The 20261-nt window shown below is 41.3% G+C and overlaps 2 protein-coding genes and 1 non-coding gene across 16 annotated transcripts in view; 1 reads left to right on the forward strand and 2 right to left on the reverse strand.

Moving 5' to 3' along the window:
• LOC123317596 (dorsal root ganglia homeobox protein) overlaps positions 1 to 20261 on the reverse strand; it is a 139356-nt gene that overhangs the window by 57738 nt on the left and 61357 nt on the right. For 12 of the 14 annotated variants that reach the window (XM_044904201.1, XR_006538193.1, XR_006538195.1 and 9 more), the window contains one exon: positions 9293 to 9404. The gene's annotated coding sequence lies outside the window, so the exon portion shown is untranslated. Of the gene's footprint in view, positions 1 to 427; positions 679 to 9292; positions 9405 to 9871; positions 10313 to 20261 lie in introns of those variants that run through there. The other 2 variants (XR_006538192.1, XR_006538190.1) reach the window with 2 other exon arrangements.
• On the reverse strand, positions 9318 to 9390 carry Trnar-ucu. The gene has a single exon. It is a non-coding gene; the product is annotated as a tRNA-Arg (tRNA).
• The window catches only part of LOC123317590 (cGMP-dependent protein kinase, isozyme 2 forms cD4/T1/T3A/T3B), a 66111-nt gene continuing 59124 nt past the window's right edge, over positions 13275 to 20261 (forward strand). Inside the window, exons 1-2 of the mRNA XM_044904182.1 lie at positions 13275 to 13592; positions 19329 to 20138. Coding sequence (XP_044760117.1) covers positions 19732 to 20138 — 407 coding nt within the window. The 5' untranslated portion in view covers positions 13275 to 13592; positions 19329 to 19731. The remainder of the gene's footprint in view (positions 13593 to 19328; positions 20139 to 20261) is intronic.

Raw genomic sequence — 20261 nt, forward strand, 5'->3', positions numbered from 1 at the left:
ACTTTGGATGAATACAACTCTGTTTAAAAGATCCACAGAATTAACAATAAAACATAACACATCACATACTAGTATTCTATGTTTGTCAACCTGACAAAGCAGAAGGACGTTCAGATATAATATGAAATGACAGATTAAATGGATTTATTTGAATCTGTCAACTTTTGTAAGTACGAATTGAAATAAACAACGTTAATAAATGATAACATTTTAGGGATGATACAGTGCTGATATAGGAAACGAAATACAAGAAAATATTCAATATTCATCGCTTACGACATTGCGGTAACTCGTTTTTTTTAGCTACCATGAACACCACTTGACCACATTTATTATCAAACTTTTTTCGAGCACCTATGGCAATAAAGGTAAAAAAAAATTGGAATAACTCTCAGAAATCTCAAGTACCAAAAATCACAACAATTACCTTATGTGTATCGCCGAAAATCGTGATGACTACCTGGGGGAAACCCCCAAAACACCCGACGAAAAAACCACCAAATATTCACAAACGTTCGTCAAAGTTCTCGAAAAAACAATTACAACTCAAAAGTCCCCATTGTGACTTGTGCAAAAATAGGAGGACGACAATCTCGGGGAAAACTTCTTCGGGAAAATCGGAGACGCGCGGATAGGACGCCTCGCGGAAAAGCTCTGTCGGATCTCCCACACGAATCTCTTCTTCGGATCGAGGAGGCTGCGACCACCATATGACAGACGAGAGTCGGTTGCTATGGGAGGACCGAAGCCGGCGGACATGCGCGAGTTCGCGCGGGAAAGGGGCGTGGCCCGGTCAAGGACGGAAGATAAGAGACCGTTTGGCGGGAGAGAAAGAGGACGAATCGGTCGCGGCGATGAGGCGAGGGTGGGGGTAGGCGGGATGCCAATACACTTTATGGACACAAACGCTAAACAGTTTTTTTACGATCCGGGATTAGGGGGAGACAGTTAATAGATTTGTTTAGGGGGGCTTTCTTTGCGCGCGGATTGTGACAAATTGTTTTATTTTGACTTTCTTTTCATTTCGGGGGTGATTAAGGTGGTAAATGGGGTTTTATATATCGCGTGAGAGGTCGGATTCGCGTGTTTTGGTACCGGAGTAGGATGGGAATTACGTTCCGGCCCGAGAGATTCACCCCGTAATTGCGGATAATATCTATTTCTGGAAAGATTGAGAGGGACGGGGGAGACCATCGATTCTTCCTTCTGTCGGATATTTTCTATATTTCCTGCGTTTTCGGTTCATCTTCGAGGAATCATCGGAAATATCTGAAAAATGCGTAAAAAAATGGTGCAATTTTCGTCAACTGTCATATTGACAACTGACGACTGCCATATTGACAACTGACGACTGCCATATTGACAACTGACGACTGCCACATTGACAACTTACGACTGCCCCATTGATAACTGAAGACTGCCATATTGACAACTGACGACTGTCATATTGACAACTGTCACCTGTCATATTGACAACTGTCACTTGTCATATTGACAACTGTCACCTGTCATATTGACAACTAACAACTGTCATATAAACAACTGAAAACTGTCATATTGACAACTAACAACTGTCATATTGACAATCCGAAACATATTGAAGTTTATTCAATGCGAATTATCCCCTGAACCTAAAGGTGGACTTTTAGCCTTTGCCATTTTTCCGATTCGGCCCCAATAAAAAGATATAGTTAATTTCATAATGAGCTGTGCCACTCCTTGAAAAACGAAATGACCTTCAGAATAACAAGCTAAATCTGTGACACTACACATCTGTGGATCTTTTAAACAGAGAAGAAGTTCAGACAAAGTATCAAATTTTCCGAATACATATCACATCAGATATTTTTGTGATTTACTCGAAAACGGCGCATTATACGTGAAAATATGAAGAATACTTTCATTTTACGAAACGTTCAAATATGCATTAGATAGCGTTTCTTAGTTTTTTTTGGTGTTTTAATGGTACGTGATGGTCATAATGGGAAAACTGGAAGACATGGGTGATATCTTGCGTGTTCGAAAAAGATCAAGAATCTACTGTTGAAATATTCATACGAGTCAAAGAGTCACCACGTATATCGTAACTGAACATTCCCTATTTTAGACTTTCAATCAGAAAAATCGATCGCGATTTTTTCCGCCCCAGCTTCTAACAAAACGCGCGATAAATATTTATTCATGATCAATTTCCGAACCACACCTCGTTCAACCGTTCCTGCGGCACATACATAAATCATGCGGCAACAAATAAAGCTCATAAAAATCCCATATCCGACATATAAAATTCCGGCGGAAAACTGGAAAACTCTTATAAATATAAACATGTCGCCAATTTTCTATGGGGCATTTCCCGCGCCTCGTGAAAAATGACTTTTATTCGATCGCCGTATTGAAATACATTTTACGCCCGGTCGCGGATAAATCAGACCCGCGTATCCGTTGCCGCCGCCGCAAGCGTTCTTTATGTATTGCCCGATAAATAGACCGAATATATTGGTGTATATGAGGGACGTCTTCCAGCGTTGAAAGTTGTATTAGATTTTTCGCGGAATTTCTACGTACGGAGCTGATACGCCACCGTGAAGAACATGGGCGGATTAGGGCGAATGGCTTTCAACAAATGCACTGCTCACCAAATTTTGTTTTGTTTTTTTTTTGGTGTAGCAGGGGGAAAATCTGCAAAACAGACGAACACACCCTCTGCTGAGGGGGAAAAGTGTGGGGATTCTCACTCTCTGGGCTCGAGACCCACTAAAAACCCTTAACTGCTTCTTCATAGGTTCCGGGCATTTTGCCTATTAACCAGTTGACTCTTATGGTTTCTGTACTCTCACACGATCATAGTCGTGTTGATAGTTGTATGCTGCCTATAGCTTTTATAGGTTGAGCTCTTCTTTGGTTACATTTAAATCCTTAACTGATCTCTCGGTCTTCGGTGGTAGGTTCTTGACCTTCTAGCTTCTTCCGTTGGATCGTAGTCGACTTATCTTCGTAGTTCCTCATTTGGATGTTGTTTGGCTTTGTCGAATATCCTTTCCGCCTTTCTCTTCATAAATTCTGTAACTGGTTCCCATTCCAAGTCCTTGTAGATTTGTTTGTTCCTAACAAACCAGGGTACGTCCATCGCCATATTAAGGAGTTTATTCTCAGTGGCCTGTATTCTCTTGATGTGGGTCTTGGCTGCGAAGCCCCATGCCGCCGATCCATATGTGAGTTGTGGTCGCGCAATAGTTTTAATCATCGTCAACTCGATGTTCTTATTCATATGACTTGATGAGTGGATAAAGTCTACTCATTGCGGCTTTTGTTTTATCAACAGCACATTTGATGTGGTTTTTCCATGTGAGTCCTCTGTCAAGCTTCACTCCTAGGTATGTTGCTTCATTTTTCCATTCAACCTCTTCTCCATCAACTTCAAGGTTTTCTTCCATCCTCAATCTTCTCTTTTGCAGTAATATCGCTTGAGTCTTTCTTCCATTGATTTGGATTTCCATTTGATGCACCATTTAAGTAATTCATCTATGGCTTCCTGCAGTCTCCGGTGTATGATCTCTGGGCGTCGATGTCTGAACGCTATTCCTGTGTCATCTGCGTACAAGGTGAGCATATTTCTAGCATTCTTCGGGATATCATAGACGTATATTACGTAAAGCAGAGGTCCAAGTACCGATTGATACGATTAATAGACATCAATTCATTTCACGAATATTTGACGTTCGTTTTGATCCCCGCCTACTTGCTCTTAAATCACGAACGTGCAGTCGACGATGATCAAAAGACGATCTTCAGCAGTGGCCGTATAGTATACACCACTGCGTATTCCAAGCCCGGCTTATATGCATAGACTAAACCTCTATCTACGCTTATATGCAACACTTTAAGGAACATCCCACCCCCGGCACACTTTACTTTATTCTTTCTGTATCCTGTATCCACCGTACGATTTGCTCAAGTTGCACATGCCGAAACTACCATTTCTGCAACAAACATATAACACCAAGACCAAATCGTACGTTGTTGGTTGTTAATCTCCTCCACTCCGTATACGCCGAATTTCCGTGGATCCGACGGCACGTGACTTCGTTACGCGGCAATCGATAGGAACGATTCAGAGTCGGAACAAATAACCCATCGAAGAAGTTAACCGGATAAGACGCGTCCGCAACTCGATAAGGCTCTGAAGGCGTCTCGGCCGAGCCCGAGCGCTAATAAATAAAGCAGTAACGAAATTCGCCTTTGTTCGCGCCAATTTGGCAACGGAAAGATCGAATTAGGCGAAACTGCGAATTCTACGGGCGGTCCCGATCACGTCCCCGTTCGCCGAAGGCGATTTTCCTGATTTCTCATCGATCAGAATTCCATCGGTCTTCATCGAAATCTGCGGGAATCCAAGTGTATATCGACTTTTCGAGCTTTGTAGGTGCTGAATGACGTAGAAAATGGAACACCCGGTATTCATGAATTCATTACAACGTTTTTCCCGGTTCCGCCGTACTCTGCACCGAGCCAGTCGATCACTTCGTTGCCAAGGAATGTCTTGACCATAGTTGCCGACGCAGTTGAATCTGATGAGCGGTTTTCAATTAGGAAATGGAAAAATATTCAGTAGTTTACATTCGGCTTTTTCTTCTTTGTCCAACCTCCGTCGGAATCTCGCGCAGCTTCGTCAATAAAGCCGTATACGCCATCCGTGGCGACCATCTTCAACTAAGGTTCATTCGAATCACGAAATACGAAATCAGATTTACGTCTGATTGCGAGAATCGAGTAGGCTACCGAGTTAGGGGTGCCCTCCCCCACCCCGTCTTCCGCCGCCTCGTCTTGTGAACGCCGCAGCGGCTGGTTTCAAAGCGATTCAATTTGAATTTAGAGAGGAGACGCCGACGTTGCTTGCACAGAATACACGTGGCGTCGGGAAGTTGGCCATGAGAGAATTCGGACGATTAAGATAGTTAATCAAGTCCACCAATGTAAAATCGAGCGGTTGTTATTTTGATCATCATATAATTTGATTGGAAAAGATAGTCCAATATTTTGATGGCTTTCATTGCACTGCTATCTTAAGATCTATTGTCCCCACCTCTACTGTTAGTAGGAATCTTGCTGGTGTGAAAACCCGGGGGGGGACAAAAGGCACTCGGAGGTGAACCACCGTGTTTCTGTGCCGTCTTGTTTGAACGAATCCGTAACACCCGTGGCGAGCAAATTATTTCCTATAGGAACATTTTCCTAAACCCTAGAAAGGCGTCCAGTCTTCTGACTGCAGTGAGGGTAGATTGTAGATTTTGAGAGCTTTCATTGCACTGCTATCTTAAGATCTATTGTCCCCACCTCTACTGTTAGTAGGAATCTTGCTGGTGTGAAAACCCGGGGGGGGACAAAAGGCACTCGGAGGTGAACCACCGTGTTTCTGTGCCGTCTTGTTTGAACGAATCCGTAACACCCGTGGCGAGCAAATTATTTCCTATAGGAACATTTTCCTAAACCCTAGAAAGGCGTCCAGTCTTCTGACTGCAGTGAGGGTACATTGTAGATTTTGAGGGCTTTCATTGCACTGCTATCTTAAGATCTATTGTCCCCACCTCTACTATTAGTAAGAATCTTGCTGGTGTGAAAACCCGGGGGAAGACATAAGGCACTCGGAGGTGAACCACCATGTTTCTGTGCCGTCTTGTTTGAACGAATCCGTAACACCCGAGACGAGCAAATTATTTCCTATAGGAACATTTTCCTAAACCCTAGAAAGGCGTCCAGTCTTCTGACTGCAGTGAGGGTAGATTGTAGATTTTGAGAGCTTTCATTGCACTGCTATCTTAAGATCTATTGTCCCCAACTCTACTGTTAGTACGAATCTTGCTGGTGTGAAAACCCGGGGGGAGACAGAAGGCACTCGGAGGTGAACCACCATGTTTCTGTGCTGTCTTGTTTGAACGAATCCGTAACACCCGTGGCGAGCAAATTATTTCCTATAGGAACATTTTCCTAAACCATAGAAAGGACTGGCAAGCGTTCTGGCCTCCATATTTCCTTTGAGAGTGAAAGGGAATCTAGAGTGATGATATCACAAGAAAACGACGCATAATGCTCAATCACTTATCCTCCCGACCCATTCACAGCGATAAAGATGTTGCTCCATGAATAGTTGATGATCGGGAAGAGAAAGTACGAATTCCAAGCAGTTCCTTATCGCTTCGCCTATAACCCCGGTCGCCATTAATCCAATTCGCGTAATCGCCGTATTTCGACGATTAACTATTAATACCGAGCGTAGCTGCCATCTGACGCGATATTGTTGTCGAAATGTCAGGCCCGTTTGAATTTTAATGGGGTGGAATGCGAAATCAAAGCGGGCCCAAGTGGCTAATGCGATCGGCCGTGGCTGACGCGATAGGCGGCCGGAATTGCCTATCAATTTCGACGCTGCTGCTGGGATGATACGCGTCCCACGCTCAACCGTGTCGCCGTCGACGTGACTGTACGCGTCGTCGGCGTCGGTTGATGTTTATTCATTTCCAGGGAAAACGCGCTGATCGCGGCGGCGATGAGAGGCCTTTTAACGCGCTTCGATTCGTTTCGATCGTCGCCAACAAAAAGAATATTTCAATACAGGCCAGATAGTGTTGGGAGATCTACACTGTTCGTGTGACAGTGTTGGATCCGTTGGTCTAGAAATGCCTTATCTAGAATAGCAAAATCAAGCCCAGGCACCCATAGGAGTCACCTCTCTGGCTAGTTGCTTATAAACCATATGCCTCCGAAGAATTCTCAAAAAGACTGTCGAGGTCGATGAAATTTATTACTAGAAGAAGAGTTGCTCTTTCAGATTATGTATCAATTTTAGCTCTACAATGACTTTTCTAGGAGATATTCGTGTCAAAACTGGATTTTGGAATAATTCTCAAAAAGATGGGTTACTGTGGTTGTGACCAAGAAGTTTGATTGACCAGTTAATAGCTGATGAATCATATATGAATTATTGACAGACAATCAGTGAATAATGGCTCATCAATCACAATTATTTTATGATTATCATAATCCTCCAGGAAGGGATATTATGATCACTTAATGCTAAGATCGTGATATGCGAGAAGAATATACTGTACAGGGTGGGCAAAATTCGTTGTCTACTCGAGAACTATAGCAGCTAGAAGAAAACAGATGACTCATTTTCGAGCTTTTTTTCGGAGAAACAACGAATGGTGAAAACCGCAGCCTCCTACGATACTTCGTTTTTGAGTTTGACAATTTCGTAAGGTTCTCATAACTTTTTTGTCCTTGAAGATACAAATCTGAAACTTGAACCTTCTACAGGCACTTTCCTACGTAGAATCCACTGACGAGCTCGAAATATTTTTTAATTTCGAATCATTAGCTGAACTTTCATTTTTTTAAATGTAAACTTTTATTGAATCTATTATTTTTGAATTGGAAAAAAATCTTTTGTCAGTAGATTCCACGTATGAAAGTGCCTATAAGAAGGTTCAAGTTTCAGATTTGTAACTTCAAAGACAAAAAAGTAATGAGAACTTTTCGGAATCGTCAAATCTCAACTTTTGTTTATAACTTGAAATCTAAAAATGATAGGCCGATTCTGTTTTCAGATTTGGATCAGTCATAAAAAAAGAGTTCGAGAATGTGTCACCCGTTTTCTTGTAGCTGCTATAGTTCTCGAGATCCCCTCGGTAAACAACGAATTTTGCCCACCCTATACTTTACCCACAATTGTAAAAATATTTTTCCTGAAATATCTCACCTCATTCACAATACTTTCTACTATGTTCAGAGCATAAAACCATGAAGTTTGATGGACCAGTGAATAATGACTCATAAATCACTAGTGATTAATAAATGTTTAATAAAAGCTCATTAATCCCAAGTGATTCTCGAATATGTTTTAATGCCAAAAGAAACGGATGGATTGCGATCGTTTCGTGCGATGATCGTGGATAAGAAACTTTTTTAACGCTAGTTTTCTTCAAGGCAACTCGATATTCTGATTGTAAGCGGTGTCTTCCTATGAAATATTGACTAATCCGTACGAATCTACGAGCAATAACCGATCGCCGCGCCTCGGACTTTCGTCCAATCTTTTTTTTTGTGAAAACGTCTTTTTTCCTCGTTCCCTTCGCGATTCGGACAGTAATTGTGGAACGCGGCCGTTCGACCGGTGAGGCGTCCGGCAAATTGATTCACGAGAGGCGGAAGAGAATAATCGATGTTCGGGGTTCCGTATAAAACAATAAGTAAGTAAGTACCTAAATAGCGGGACGGGCGGTAAGTACGTGATTGAGTATCGGACGTGTGCATCGTGTGTCGCGGCGGTCTATACGTATACGAAAGGGGCGGGGTGCGGTGCGGCAGCGTGGCCCGAGGTATGAATAATGAATAAAGTTATCGTTTAGTTCATATTTTTGATGGGGAACGGCGGAACGAAATGAAATTTGCATCTGTAAGAGATATGAAGAGATCAAAGCCGCCTGGTAGAGCGTCGGCCCCGCCCCCCATCCCCCGCGCCATCGTGCCCGCCGAGACCGAAGTTTTATATCCCTTCTGCTGCTGCTCCTGCTGCTAAAGTAGACTGACGTTGCTTTTTCCAACCCTTATTCGTTTAAATTTTAAACCGTTTCTTCTCTCGGCTGCCTTTTTCGGAGCACCTACCCTTCTGGTCACTTTGGTTTCGTCCTTTCTGGTTCGCATCGACACCGGCGTCTTTTTCACTCGAAAAGATATTTCATCCACCAACGAAGCATGATGAGAGCATAATATACGCGTTTCCTTGAGCTTTACGACATTCATAAACCACTTGTGATTGACGAACCATTATTCACTGGTCTAGTCAAACTTCATTTTCGGAATCACAGACAGGAGCCTCCGAACATAGAGATATCGCTATACAAGTAGCCCACCTGTACCTATACCAACCTACCAACCAAAGTTTACCTCTTTTTGCAGTTGTTCTGATTTTCACCTTTTCAAATTGACACACTGTATATGCTCGTTATGTAATACAATATTTTTTCTTCAGCATTTTCCGAGAAAAATGTTGACCAAGTGTCTATAGCTTTCGAATTTTTAGCCGAAAATGATCTGAAACTCATCGATTGGAAATCACATGCAGTAAAATTCTATTACCTCATTCATTTGGCCAGAGCTAGTTAATTTTTCAGTGTAGTTTAATTTTTTTCAATATTTAAAAAAATCACCAATCGAATTGGATTGAAAATTGAAACTAGTACCACACAAGCAATGCTAAACGATGCGTTTTATAAAAAGTAAAATTTGTACTTACCCATTTTCTCGTCAAAAAATTGTTGCATCCCTGGCGGGGATCGAACCCACGACCTTTGGATTAGAAGTCCAACGCGCTATCCTCTGCGCCACAGGGACGGGCAGAGAGAAGCCTGAAATGAAAGGTATTACGCTAAATTATCAACTCGTTCTCAATTATAAATATTATCATTTAATTTTTGATACGAATCAGAAACTATCGACTTCGAAAGAACCACAACCGAGTTTTAATATCTCGGACATACCAATTTCCAGTTACAAACGAATCGAAAGATTCTTCTGAAAACTGGAAATTAGGTGTCATTTGTCATTTGAACTGAGTTAGGTATTTCATCTTAGAATCTGCATAAGAATAACTGGATTCATAATAATTGGATTTGTTCAGTCGTATTTGATTCCGTTATCATTGTTTTCAATAAATGTAGTATGTAGTTACTTAAAGATTGGATAGTGAATTTTGCGGAGTAAGATTTCCCAGTAGGAAGTAGGAAGTACAAGTTTGTCACGGCAGAAAGCAGATATTTTATCTTATGATTGTATGAATAACTCAATCGTAAGTAGGTAATTCTGAAATACAGACCTTGATTTCCAAGAAAACTACTTTCAACTTTCAACATTTCTTCAAGTACAGCATTCATCACGAACATGTCCAACTACAGACAATTTCAAATTCATTCACGCTAAACCACAGATGCGAGATTATAATGAATATTGAAATTTGTGGTCGGAACTTCGCGGTAACCACAGAAATATTAATAAGAGGACAAGAGCGGAAAACATGGCCACAGAATCGTCATTAAACAAATTAGCCACTCCAATTCGGTCTTTAATCCACGACGTGGGCGCCACCCTCTCAACTCGATAGACTCTTTGAATAATTTATTCGAGGGGGTGACGGTACGGGGTCCTTTGTGATAATTGCCCCATGATGTTGACGATACTAATTCGAGTTTCGGATTCAATTTGGCCTCGGTCCATGCCAAATTGCATGGAAATCGGGCGAGCTGCTTTGCGGAAGACTAGATCGCATTGGGGGGGTCGAATTGAATTTATTTATCTTGGATTGATGACACTTGATCATGATATCTTGATTGTAGGTTATGGATCTTGGACGGGGGGGTCGCATATATGGTGATTGGGCGAGATAATGCGATTCTGCGATCTGCTGAATGAATACATACGAGGGCGACGGATAGAATGGGGCAGCACGTGTTTGAACGTTTCCGAGGAATTTCTTTGTTTCACAACATGATATAGTGGTCCATTTTTAGAGCTAATGAATTTTTAAATGCCATCACTTTTTTATGCATTTTTATCGAGTATGAGCTTCGTAATTTCGCATTCTTTGTGAAATGCACCAATTTCTGATAATATCAAAAACTTTCAAGTAAAATAATCTTTTTCTGCACTTTTCTTCGGTTAAAAAATGAGATCGTCCGAGTAAAAAAATTATGAATTAACTTCGTTTTGAAGCTCAAACAATCAAACCTACTAGAAATCCAATGCCTGCTTCATGGGGTAATCCTTTGTAATCTGTTATTCATAGATAAAAGAGCAAAGTTGTTTATGCAACAGAGTAAGCAATCACCCTTGTCTCCTCCACCCTTGGGCCGTCCCTGTTCACCCTGTTTTGCGAAACAGCTATTCACAGTGACTCTAGCGACATCTGAGTTTGAGTGGATCAATTTAAATTTCCATTAATTCATTGAGCTTCATTGTCAGTGGCGGCTGGTCTGTGAGGGCTATAGGGCTACAGCCCCCCATACAAGAAATCACAAGAAATCAATCCTTTTATGCTATTTATCTTCCCATACGATTTTCAATGAAAATATTACTTTCCACGGTTATTTATATAATTTATTAATGTAAAACTTTCATGCGACTCCTGCAGTTTTGTTCATTTCAATCATAATCTAGCAGTTCGTCCCTGCATGGGCGATGAATCGTGTAGCCCCGAATTCTTGCATTCGGACAGTCATTCGGCTCCAGCCGCAACTCTTCGTGTCGGTCGTTTTAAGGAGTAAAAGGGCTACGATAAAAGTCGCCCCTATCCGCTTCAGTCTAGCCGCTGCCCGCGTGCGTTCGTATTTGTTTGTTTACGTTTTCAAATCACGGCGGACAATAGTGTTCAAAATATTTTGAAAACTGATTTCGCGAGGCTTTCGCTGGCGAAAAAAAGCCGTATTCAACTGCTGGGTAGACCGACTCCCGATTTAAATTTAACCCAGGCAGATAAAACTCCAAAAACTTCTCAAGAACAGTGTATAACAATTGATAACGTATGGGCAAGGGCAGGATTTAGAGATTTGAAGCACCTCAATGAAAAAATTAAGAAGCATGAGCTATCTGCCAAGCATGTAAATTGTTCGACAGAATTAGCTTTTCTGGTTACGACTAATATCGCTGCTCAATTAGAATACCGGAATAATATTATTAAGCACAACGAGCAAGTAGATAAGAACAGGTATGTTTCAAAAAGAATTATAAATTGCATAAAATTTTGCGGAAAACTGGTTTTAAAATTTCATATTTTTATTATTATTCTAAAAGTAGCCCCCTAGTGAACTAGATCACGAGCCGCCACTGTTCATTGTAGATCTCTCTACAGTGACTCTATCAAACACAGTGGCCACAATTGGAAATTTAGCAAGAATATGGCGGCTTAAAAGCACAGATTTCAATGCTATGATCGCTAATTCGGAATGCGGATCGGCTCACGTCACGTCACGTGACCAAATCCGCCATATTCTTGCTAAAACGATGAAAAACGAGACCACAGTTGTCGCCACTGTCTCGTTAGAGTCGGTGTAGATCTCTCCTCTGGGACACATGAAGAATTCTGCCTTTCACAACTACTCACTTCGATGGTTTACTTATAGATGGCGCAAGAGGTACATAAATTAAAACTTCTGGACGTCGTATTTTTCAAAAATTCTTGTCGCACTATAAACGAAACTATCTCTTTGAATTTTGGCGATTCTTCTAAAATCCTTCTTCTCTGAATTGGATCCACGATGATACATCACTTCTTTGTACCGAAAAGCCTGCCGATGTTCCACCCACATCAAATTGACGAGACGAGGATGATACAGCACCGACGCTTTTCGCGACTATTTCACAAAGTTAAATAACCGATTACCTGAAGTCCATGACATACAGCACACCTACCAAAGATGGCCCGATGCATCCTTAGAAGAAACTAGATAGATTTGCTGCATTTCAATGCTGAATGGTGCACTGTATGCAAATGGTCTTTTCTTTCAACCAGTTGCAATTGCACACAATCGATAGTTTATGTCCAGTGTTGTTCTACGCAACAGTGATTGATCTTGGTGTTGTCCGTTTCAGAAAGGAAATATCATAGATATCCAGGTAATGCTCCCAACTGTTCAGATTTCAGTATCTCAGTCTACTGAATTATTACAAATGGAATATTTATTTTGATCTTTAAGATATGTCACTGGAATTGAGAATGCCCATCAAGAAGATCGCGTTTACCAAAAAAAGAATTGGTGATTAACATTGTAATTTTTTTTATATGGAATACGAATCTTCGATACTAATAAGGTGAATGAGGAAGAAATCATCGAAAAAATTTGGTCATTTATCGAAAATTCTTCGAGAGATTGTTGTAGCCTGAACTCTTTTTCCAGTAAAGCCCGATTTTCGCAAAAAATTGGATCATTCTCTTCTCTCCAAAGCTCAAAATAATAGATGTTTTTGCATTGAAATCCTTGATAGGATGGGAACAACCTATTCTCATAGAAAACGTCATTTTGGTGCTGTTTTTGGATCCAAAAAAATCATTGACAACAATCTCTGACGTCTCGGAAGATAAATGCGATAGGCAAAGCCAACGATTCCTATCCAACAACTTGTTGCCGAGAATGTACACATGCCTACTTGATGGCACGTTGGAGGGGGAAAACGCGTGTTAAACCGCGGACCATCGCGGTCGTGGAGACGCGGGGGGAACGCGAACTGATGTTCTGTTTTCAAATCGAGTTGACCTAGCTCTACCTTACCACTTGTTCCTACTACCGAGCACGCTTTTTATATAAATCGATCGCGAATAACATCCCCCGTATCTGCGTCAAATCGACGAAATGTCGATGTAAAAATGCGTGCGACCAGCCCGATCAACGACCGATCCAGCGGGCCTTGCGCCTGCCGCTGACAGTTGACGTTCACGTGTGACGTTTGTGAGTGCCCTTTTGTGTTCTGTGCTCGTTCGGTGCGAGTAGAAGATGGGTTAACCTCGACGGGGGTGGATGGTGGATGTTACGCTGATTTCTGTGATGGTGAGTCGAGTAGGGGAGGATGCAAGGGGTGGGTTTTCGATGGAAAATTTCGAGAATGTCTGGATTCGATCGAAACGGCAGGATCTGACCCCGATTGACGGTCTTATCGAAAAATGTTTCGTATTGAAATTGCGATAACGCTCTTCTTATTCGAAGGAGAAAGGTCAATCCGGTTGATTTAACGAAAAGATCGAAATTTTTCATCGAAAAATTGTTCGAGGAATATTTTTTCAACGTATCATAAGGTTAATCCTACTTTGAAAAAACTTATTGATGTGACCCTCATGTTTTAATGTTTTTTTTTTACTCTTCTCATCTGCTTCTTGATAGCGAATTCGATATTTTTATATATGTCAACTATTTTTATTTTTACTCATGACCTTCATCAAATCTCAGATAGTATTTAGCAGGACTGGTGAAGAAAACTTTGTCATATTTAGAAGCATTTTGAATTCATTGATTCGCGTTTAAAGGGATCCATACCTGTTCAGAATGGCATTGCTATCATATATTCATATTCTAAATAACTTCTGCTCTTGATATGTATTTGTACGTCAACGCATAAAAAAATATGTGTACCTAGTAATTACGACAGATTTAATGATATGGATATTTTTCTTATCGGCCAAGATCTCTTCATCTTTAAACATTTGTTCACTGTTGTAGAACTCGTGTAAAAAATTGATGCAAACACATTAGGACCGATTGTTCCATTATATGTAGAAAATCCTCATTTGAATTCCGCCTAAATTAAATCCGAGCATTCGACCGTATCAACTGAAATAACACGGCTATGTCGGACTTCCTGATGCCGACCAGGAAACGGAATTTAAATCGACAAATCCACAAACATATCTGAACATTCGTTGCGACAGGTTTGTGGACCTTCATGCTGGCGGGGATCACAGAGTACCGCTCGTGTCTGTTTAACACGTCGAAAAACGTTCTCCGCTATGTCGTTTATCCTTGAAACTTTCATTTTCGCGCATTTCCTAGTTCATCGTATCGGTAGAATTGTTGACAACAAACAATTGTTGAGGAGGGAAGAGAAAAGACGTTCGTTTTCTATGGTCCATTATTGTAAAGTTGGAAGTAGTACCCATTCGAGTCATAGAGCGAAAAGTAGTATTTTTGGCCTCAGTATTTATGATATTCTCTTCACCTTGTTTTTATAAGGCAAATCGGACTGTTCTCCTGGCCTACTAGGTCTTTCAATAAATTTCTATTTTGATACATCACATACTAATAACATTTTACCAAATTGGTTCTAATAATTTCTGAATGTTCCTTTTTTCTGAGTCACGATTGCTCTGAATCTTTTTCCGCGTCAATATCAACATCCTGACACCTATTTTTCGTCAAATTCGACCCTGAAACTTTTCCTAAACGCGTTGCAGAAACCTTGCGGGTTTCCTATCCCGAAATTATCATCAGGAAAAACACGGTCGTGTGTATCTCGCCCACAAATTGATACGAATACCTGACCGCGCGTCGGTCAGATCGTTATTATTAGAAAGGTTACATCACGATATGGATGTGTGCAAACCGGCCACAATATACCATTCTTCTGGCTGATTTATTTATTTATGCCAACAATGAGCGTTCTCTACGTCGACCTGTATCGTGCTATAAATAAAGGGAAAAAATCGAGAGCGTTATCGTGATAGTTTCGACTCGGTGACCTTGAAATCGGATATATATGCATATATTTGATAACACCTATTCCGCGTGTGGAACAACAAGTCGGGATATCTATAGAATTCGATGTTTTTGTACGAATTGTGGATATCGAAGAAATTTTTAGACACGTTCAATACTTTTCTTGTACATTCTTTGTGGGATTTTGTATATCGTACCGAAGGACTAACTTCCATTTAAGGACTGCGATGGGTGGCTGCTTTAGACGATGGCAAGCGCCAGCGAAGGTCAAATTCTTACTCTATGGGCACAGTGATGTCTATTTATAGAACAACTTGTCTACTTGTCTCTACCGGTCGTGATATCACTTTTTACTTACTTTTATCATCATATTCAAAGCAACAAATTGATCATAGTTTCGCCAACGCGGTACTGGATGGGGTGAATTAAAAAGTTATTCGTATGTTGGCACTACTTTTTCATTTTTATATTATGAACTAATATCTTTTTAACCGAGCTTCGATTCGATTCGGAAAAAAGTGTTTATATTGACCCCAAGAATCTGCTGTTAAAATAATTCTACGAGTCAAAGACCAAATACTACAGTTTGCCTTCACGTTCCTGAAGATGCCAATATAATAACGAAACACGTATCGTGGTTAGATAAACCCATGTTAGTGGAAGTCATAAATCGTGTTTCTAGCTCGGGTTCATTTACCAGATCTCTAAAAATCATCGATACGTCCAATAATTCCGTAGTCAATTTGCCAAAGCGATGGACGGGTCCGCCATCATCTCCGAATTTATGGATAATCGAAGCCATTGGCTTGAATAAATCAAACCGTTACCGTGGCCGTATTTCATGGCTTCGACAGTTTTAATTTACGTAAAACGCTTTGCTTTTAATCCACGCCTGTTTGCATAGCAAACATTCGCTGATGTTTTAATAGCTTTCAGTCATAAATTTCGGCGGATTTTGTTTTGATGCATCGCTAACAGGAAACAGAGATGGGCGAGAGAAAAGTTATCCAAGTGGATAAGTAAACTTCTGCTAGAAATTCGCATCCCCTCGCTTACGAAAACGATTGTAACATCGCAGTGGGCGTAATTTTGAAATATACAGCTCATAATCCTCCAGTAAGGAGCAGCAGAGTAAATTAAAACCAACTGCGATTTTACATCACCATGAACGCAGCAATTTTGTTTGAAGGGTTGCTTTTAGGTTACGAAGTATCATTGGATCCTTGAATCATTTTTATTAGCTTGGCTTTCGAATGTTTCCTCACCTGGATGACATTTTCAATGCGATTTTTTGTAATCATAGACGAGCCTATGGTCCAAAAACGGGCAAATTCAGAACATTCCATTCGATAATTCCCGATAAGTGCTTACAGGAACAACCTTCGTTAGACTTCGTCGAACTTCGTGCGAATCGATAAAATTGGGAGATCCTCAGGAGACGCCCCGGGTCCGGTCCTGCGTGAACGCATAATTGCGAATCCGGCGAAGAACAGTAGGCCGTGGCCGGATAATTGCTTCACGTGGAGTAAGAAGTAAAACAGATGAGTTGAGGGGCGATTTTTAAGCTACTGATAAACGATTGGACAGGTCCAGTTCTTGTCCGTGTATCGACGACGGGTGAGCCTCGATTCAAGAAGCCGAACGCTCCACAAGTTGTTCTGTGCGCATATATAACGCGAATATTCTATGATCGAGCGGGGGGAAATACGAATTTTCGGGTTCTATTCACGCGAGTTAAGAAACCTCCGCAGTTTGTGTGTCTTAAAACGTAATTTTCACCTGGGGAGAATAAAAGAATTTCTGAATGAAGGATATTGAATAATTAGGTGAGGATGAATATTTTTTGTGTACAAATTTTTTATAAAAAGTTGATGAATACCTCTCTGCGTGCCTTTGTGGCAATTAGAAGCGTACTTCTTGAACTTCAGCGTATAATCCTTAATTTCTGCATCGAGGATTCCAATAAATTCAGCTCATTGCACAGATCATTGAAATAAGCAATTTAATCTCTGGTTAACGGTCGTTTAAAGTGTGAATAATCACAATTATGAATCCCCCGCGAGTATCAATGCCCAACGGATCCCCGAAATCTTTACGATCATCTTTAGCGCACACGTTCCTTAGCGAATTTCCAAAAAACCATAAACCTCGCCCAGATCTCGACGTAGTAAAATTTTTCGTCGTTAAAAATTTTTACGACGATTTTAACGGACGATTTGGCAACTAACAGCAGTTTGAATTATGTATTACGGTTTGCCGCAATGTTTGGAGTGGATTATTTGGGTATTGAGTCGAATGTTGATGCGAAAATATTGCAGAAGCGGTTGAACGGAGTTGGCATGTTTGTATGTATTATATTTTGGAGCATCTCGCTATTTAACGGACGAATTGAATTTGCATTTCGTGTTCGATACCTAAAGTTGGGATGCCCACGAGAAATCCCAATTGGATCGGCAAAATGTAACATATAACGAGTCTCTTAGTAGTTTTTCTTCCAGGAAAATTACCGTAGATCTAAATGTGCTACATATTCTGAAAGAGCAACTCGTCTAGTAATAAATCTGAGAAATTCATCCATTTTTGCACAACCGTTCGGTCTTGAGGAAGTTTCAACTGAGCCATTCTTTTTGGGCATTTTTCGATGGTCAACTTGCGAGTAGTTTTTTTTCCAGGAAAATTATCGCAAATCTAAATGTGATACCTATTCTGAAAGAGCAACTCTTCTAGTAATAAATCTGAGAAATTCATCCATTTTGGCACAACCGTTCGGTCTTGAGGAAGTTTCAATAGACCCTATATTTTTGGGAAATTTTTGATGTAGTTTTTCTTCCAGGAAAATCATCGCAAATCTGAATGTGATACATATTCTGAAAGAACAACTCGTCTAGTAGTAAATCTGAGAATTTCATGGATTTCGGCGTAAACGTTCGCTCCGGAGGAATTCTCTTGTGAAATTTGCAATATGTATTTGAAAAATGCCATTTCCGAGATGAAAATCTGAACGAAGGGAGATGGGCTTTCGAAATTGCTGGCAATAGATTCAGCGTGTTCGAGAACCTATATTTTCATACCAAACTTTCAAATATCTGACACTGTTCAGAAGAAAATAAATTTTTTTGTTTTTCCATTTTTCATTTTCGAGTTCACTTCAAAGGGCTCTCCGGAACGTAATTCTCTATTGAATCATTAACTGTTTGGTTTTCTCGAATCTACAGAATAACTTCTATACACTCCATCTCCTAGGATAGCAATAGAACACCCTTATTTCTAGACATAGGAGCAAATATGTGATTTTAGGGGGGTCCAACCCCTTGCTCATTTTTGACCCAAAAAATCGAGATTATCGAAATCGAGTTTTTGTGCTCGGATGATAGCCTCGGCAACGCTGATTATAGAACCGGAAATCCCAATAGGATCTAACGAATATAACAGGTGATATCGCAAATTGAAATTTGGGATTTTTTGAAAAATGCCATTTCGAAGATGAAAATCTAAACGAAGGAGTATAGGCTTTCGGCAATGCCCGCAATAGATTCAGCGTGTTCGAAAACCTATATTTTCATACCAAATTTTCAAATATCTGGCCCAGTTTAGGTGAAAATAAATTTCAATTCCAACATTCAACAAGTCCGCGCATTCTTATCGGGATTTGAACCTCCCGCCGCCCTATCAACCGATTTCGGACATAAAAATACAACGACCTAACGCAGATAATACAGAACCGAATATAAATATAAACGGACGCGCAAACACCTCTCTCATCATGGCCCGGCTCTAATCAACGAAACCGTGGCGGCGACGGCGATAAGTTGAACCACTCCGAAACCGCTGACTAATTGTTTTATCGGTTCCAAAGACCGATCATATCCGTGCCACTTTCGAACAACTGCTCAGTTTCTGAACAGGTCTCTACACCCTGGTAGAACCCACTTAAGCATAGAGTTTTTCCCTTATCGAGTCCTTCGAGAATCTGGGCCACTCTGTATGTCTAAATAAGAAAGTCCAGCTTATTTTTGAGTAGTCCATTTAATATAAGAGTTTGTTTGGGTCCACTAATCCCGGCTTAATCTTTTCCAGGTCTCAACGAAAAGGCAGAAACTCAGGAACAATTACAAACGAACCCAGCCATCGGTAATCAGTTCAAAACAATAGGATTACCGGCGGAAAAAATCACAATTTAACGAGAGAATCGCGATAGTGTTATCGACAGATTATCTGTGATCAAGCCGGGACGAAACAGTCTCAGTACTAAACCCGTCGTCCGGCAGGATCAGCGTTGAAACTCCGAAAAAAAACCGTCATCGTCGCCTTCGCGTTATATCGATTTTCCTTGGCAACTTCCGCGGGTTCGGCTTTGTGCGGGCGATAAAGCTGAATTTCTCGAAAAAAAAGAGCCGCGTTTTGGCCACCTTCCAGGAAGATATACGCACGTAGGGATCGTAGTATCACGTCCCCTCTCAGAGCGGCCGCGGTCGGTTATATGCGAGTTTGTTTCAGCACGTTGTGCTTCTCGTCGAGCCTGAACGACGAGGAAGCGCCCAATCTGGCGACGCCGCAGCCGATAACGCGACTGATGGATTCGGATATGGGCGATCCGGTGGCCGAGCTGAAGAAGCTGCTCGCGGTCAAGGACGAGCACATCGCGGCGCTCAACGCCGAGCTGGCGTCCAAGGATCGCGAACTGGCCGAGTTGAGAAGTCAGCTGGACAAGTTTCAGAGTGTGTTTAGTGCGTGCGGTCCCGCCAGTCCCAAGATACTGAACAAGAAGGATGAGGACAAGCAGAAGAGGAGGAAGCAGAGGGCCGGCATCTCGGCCGAGCCCCAGAACGAGGCTTCCGTCTGGGAGATGTCCAAGCAGACGTTCCGCACCTACGATAAGGACGAAGCGTGAGTAGACCTCCATCTCTTTTCCATCTTCTGTCGCCTCCAAAGTTGAGGATAATGACGCTTCTTGCTTTTAATCATTTCTTGTCCAGAAACTCGAATGTTTTTACCCAATACAATCAATTT

The sequence above is a fragment of the Coccinella septempunctata genome, chromosome 7 (assembly GCF_907165205.1).
Source record: "Coccinella septempunctata chromosome 7, icCocSept1.1, whole genome shotgun sequence".
NCBI classification, from domain to species: domain Eukaryota; kingdom Metazoa; phylum Arthropoda; class Insecta; order Coleoptera; family Coccinellidae; genus Coccinella; species Coccinella septempunctata.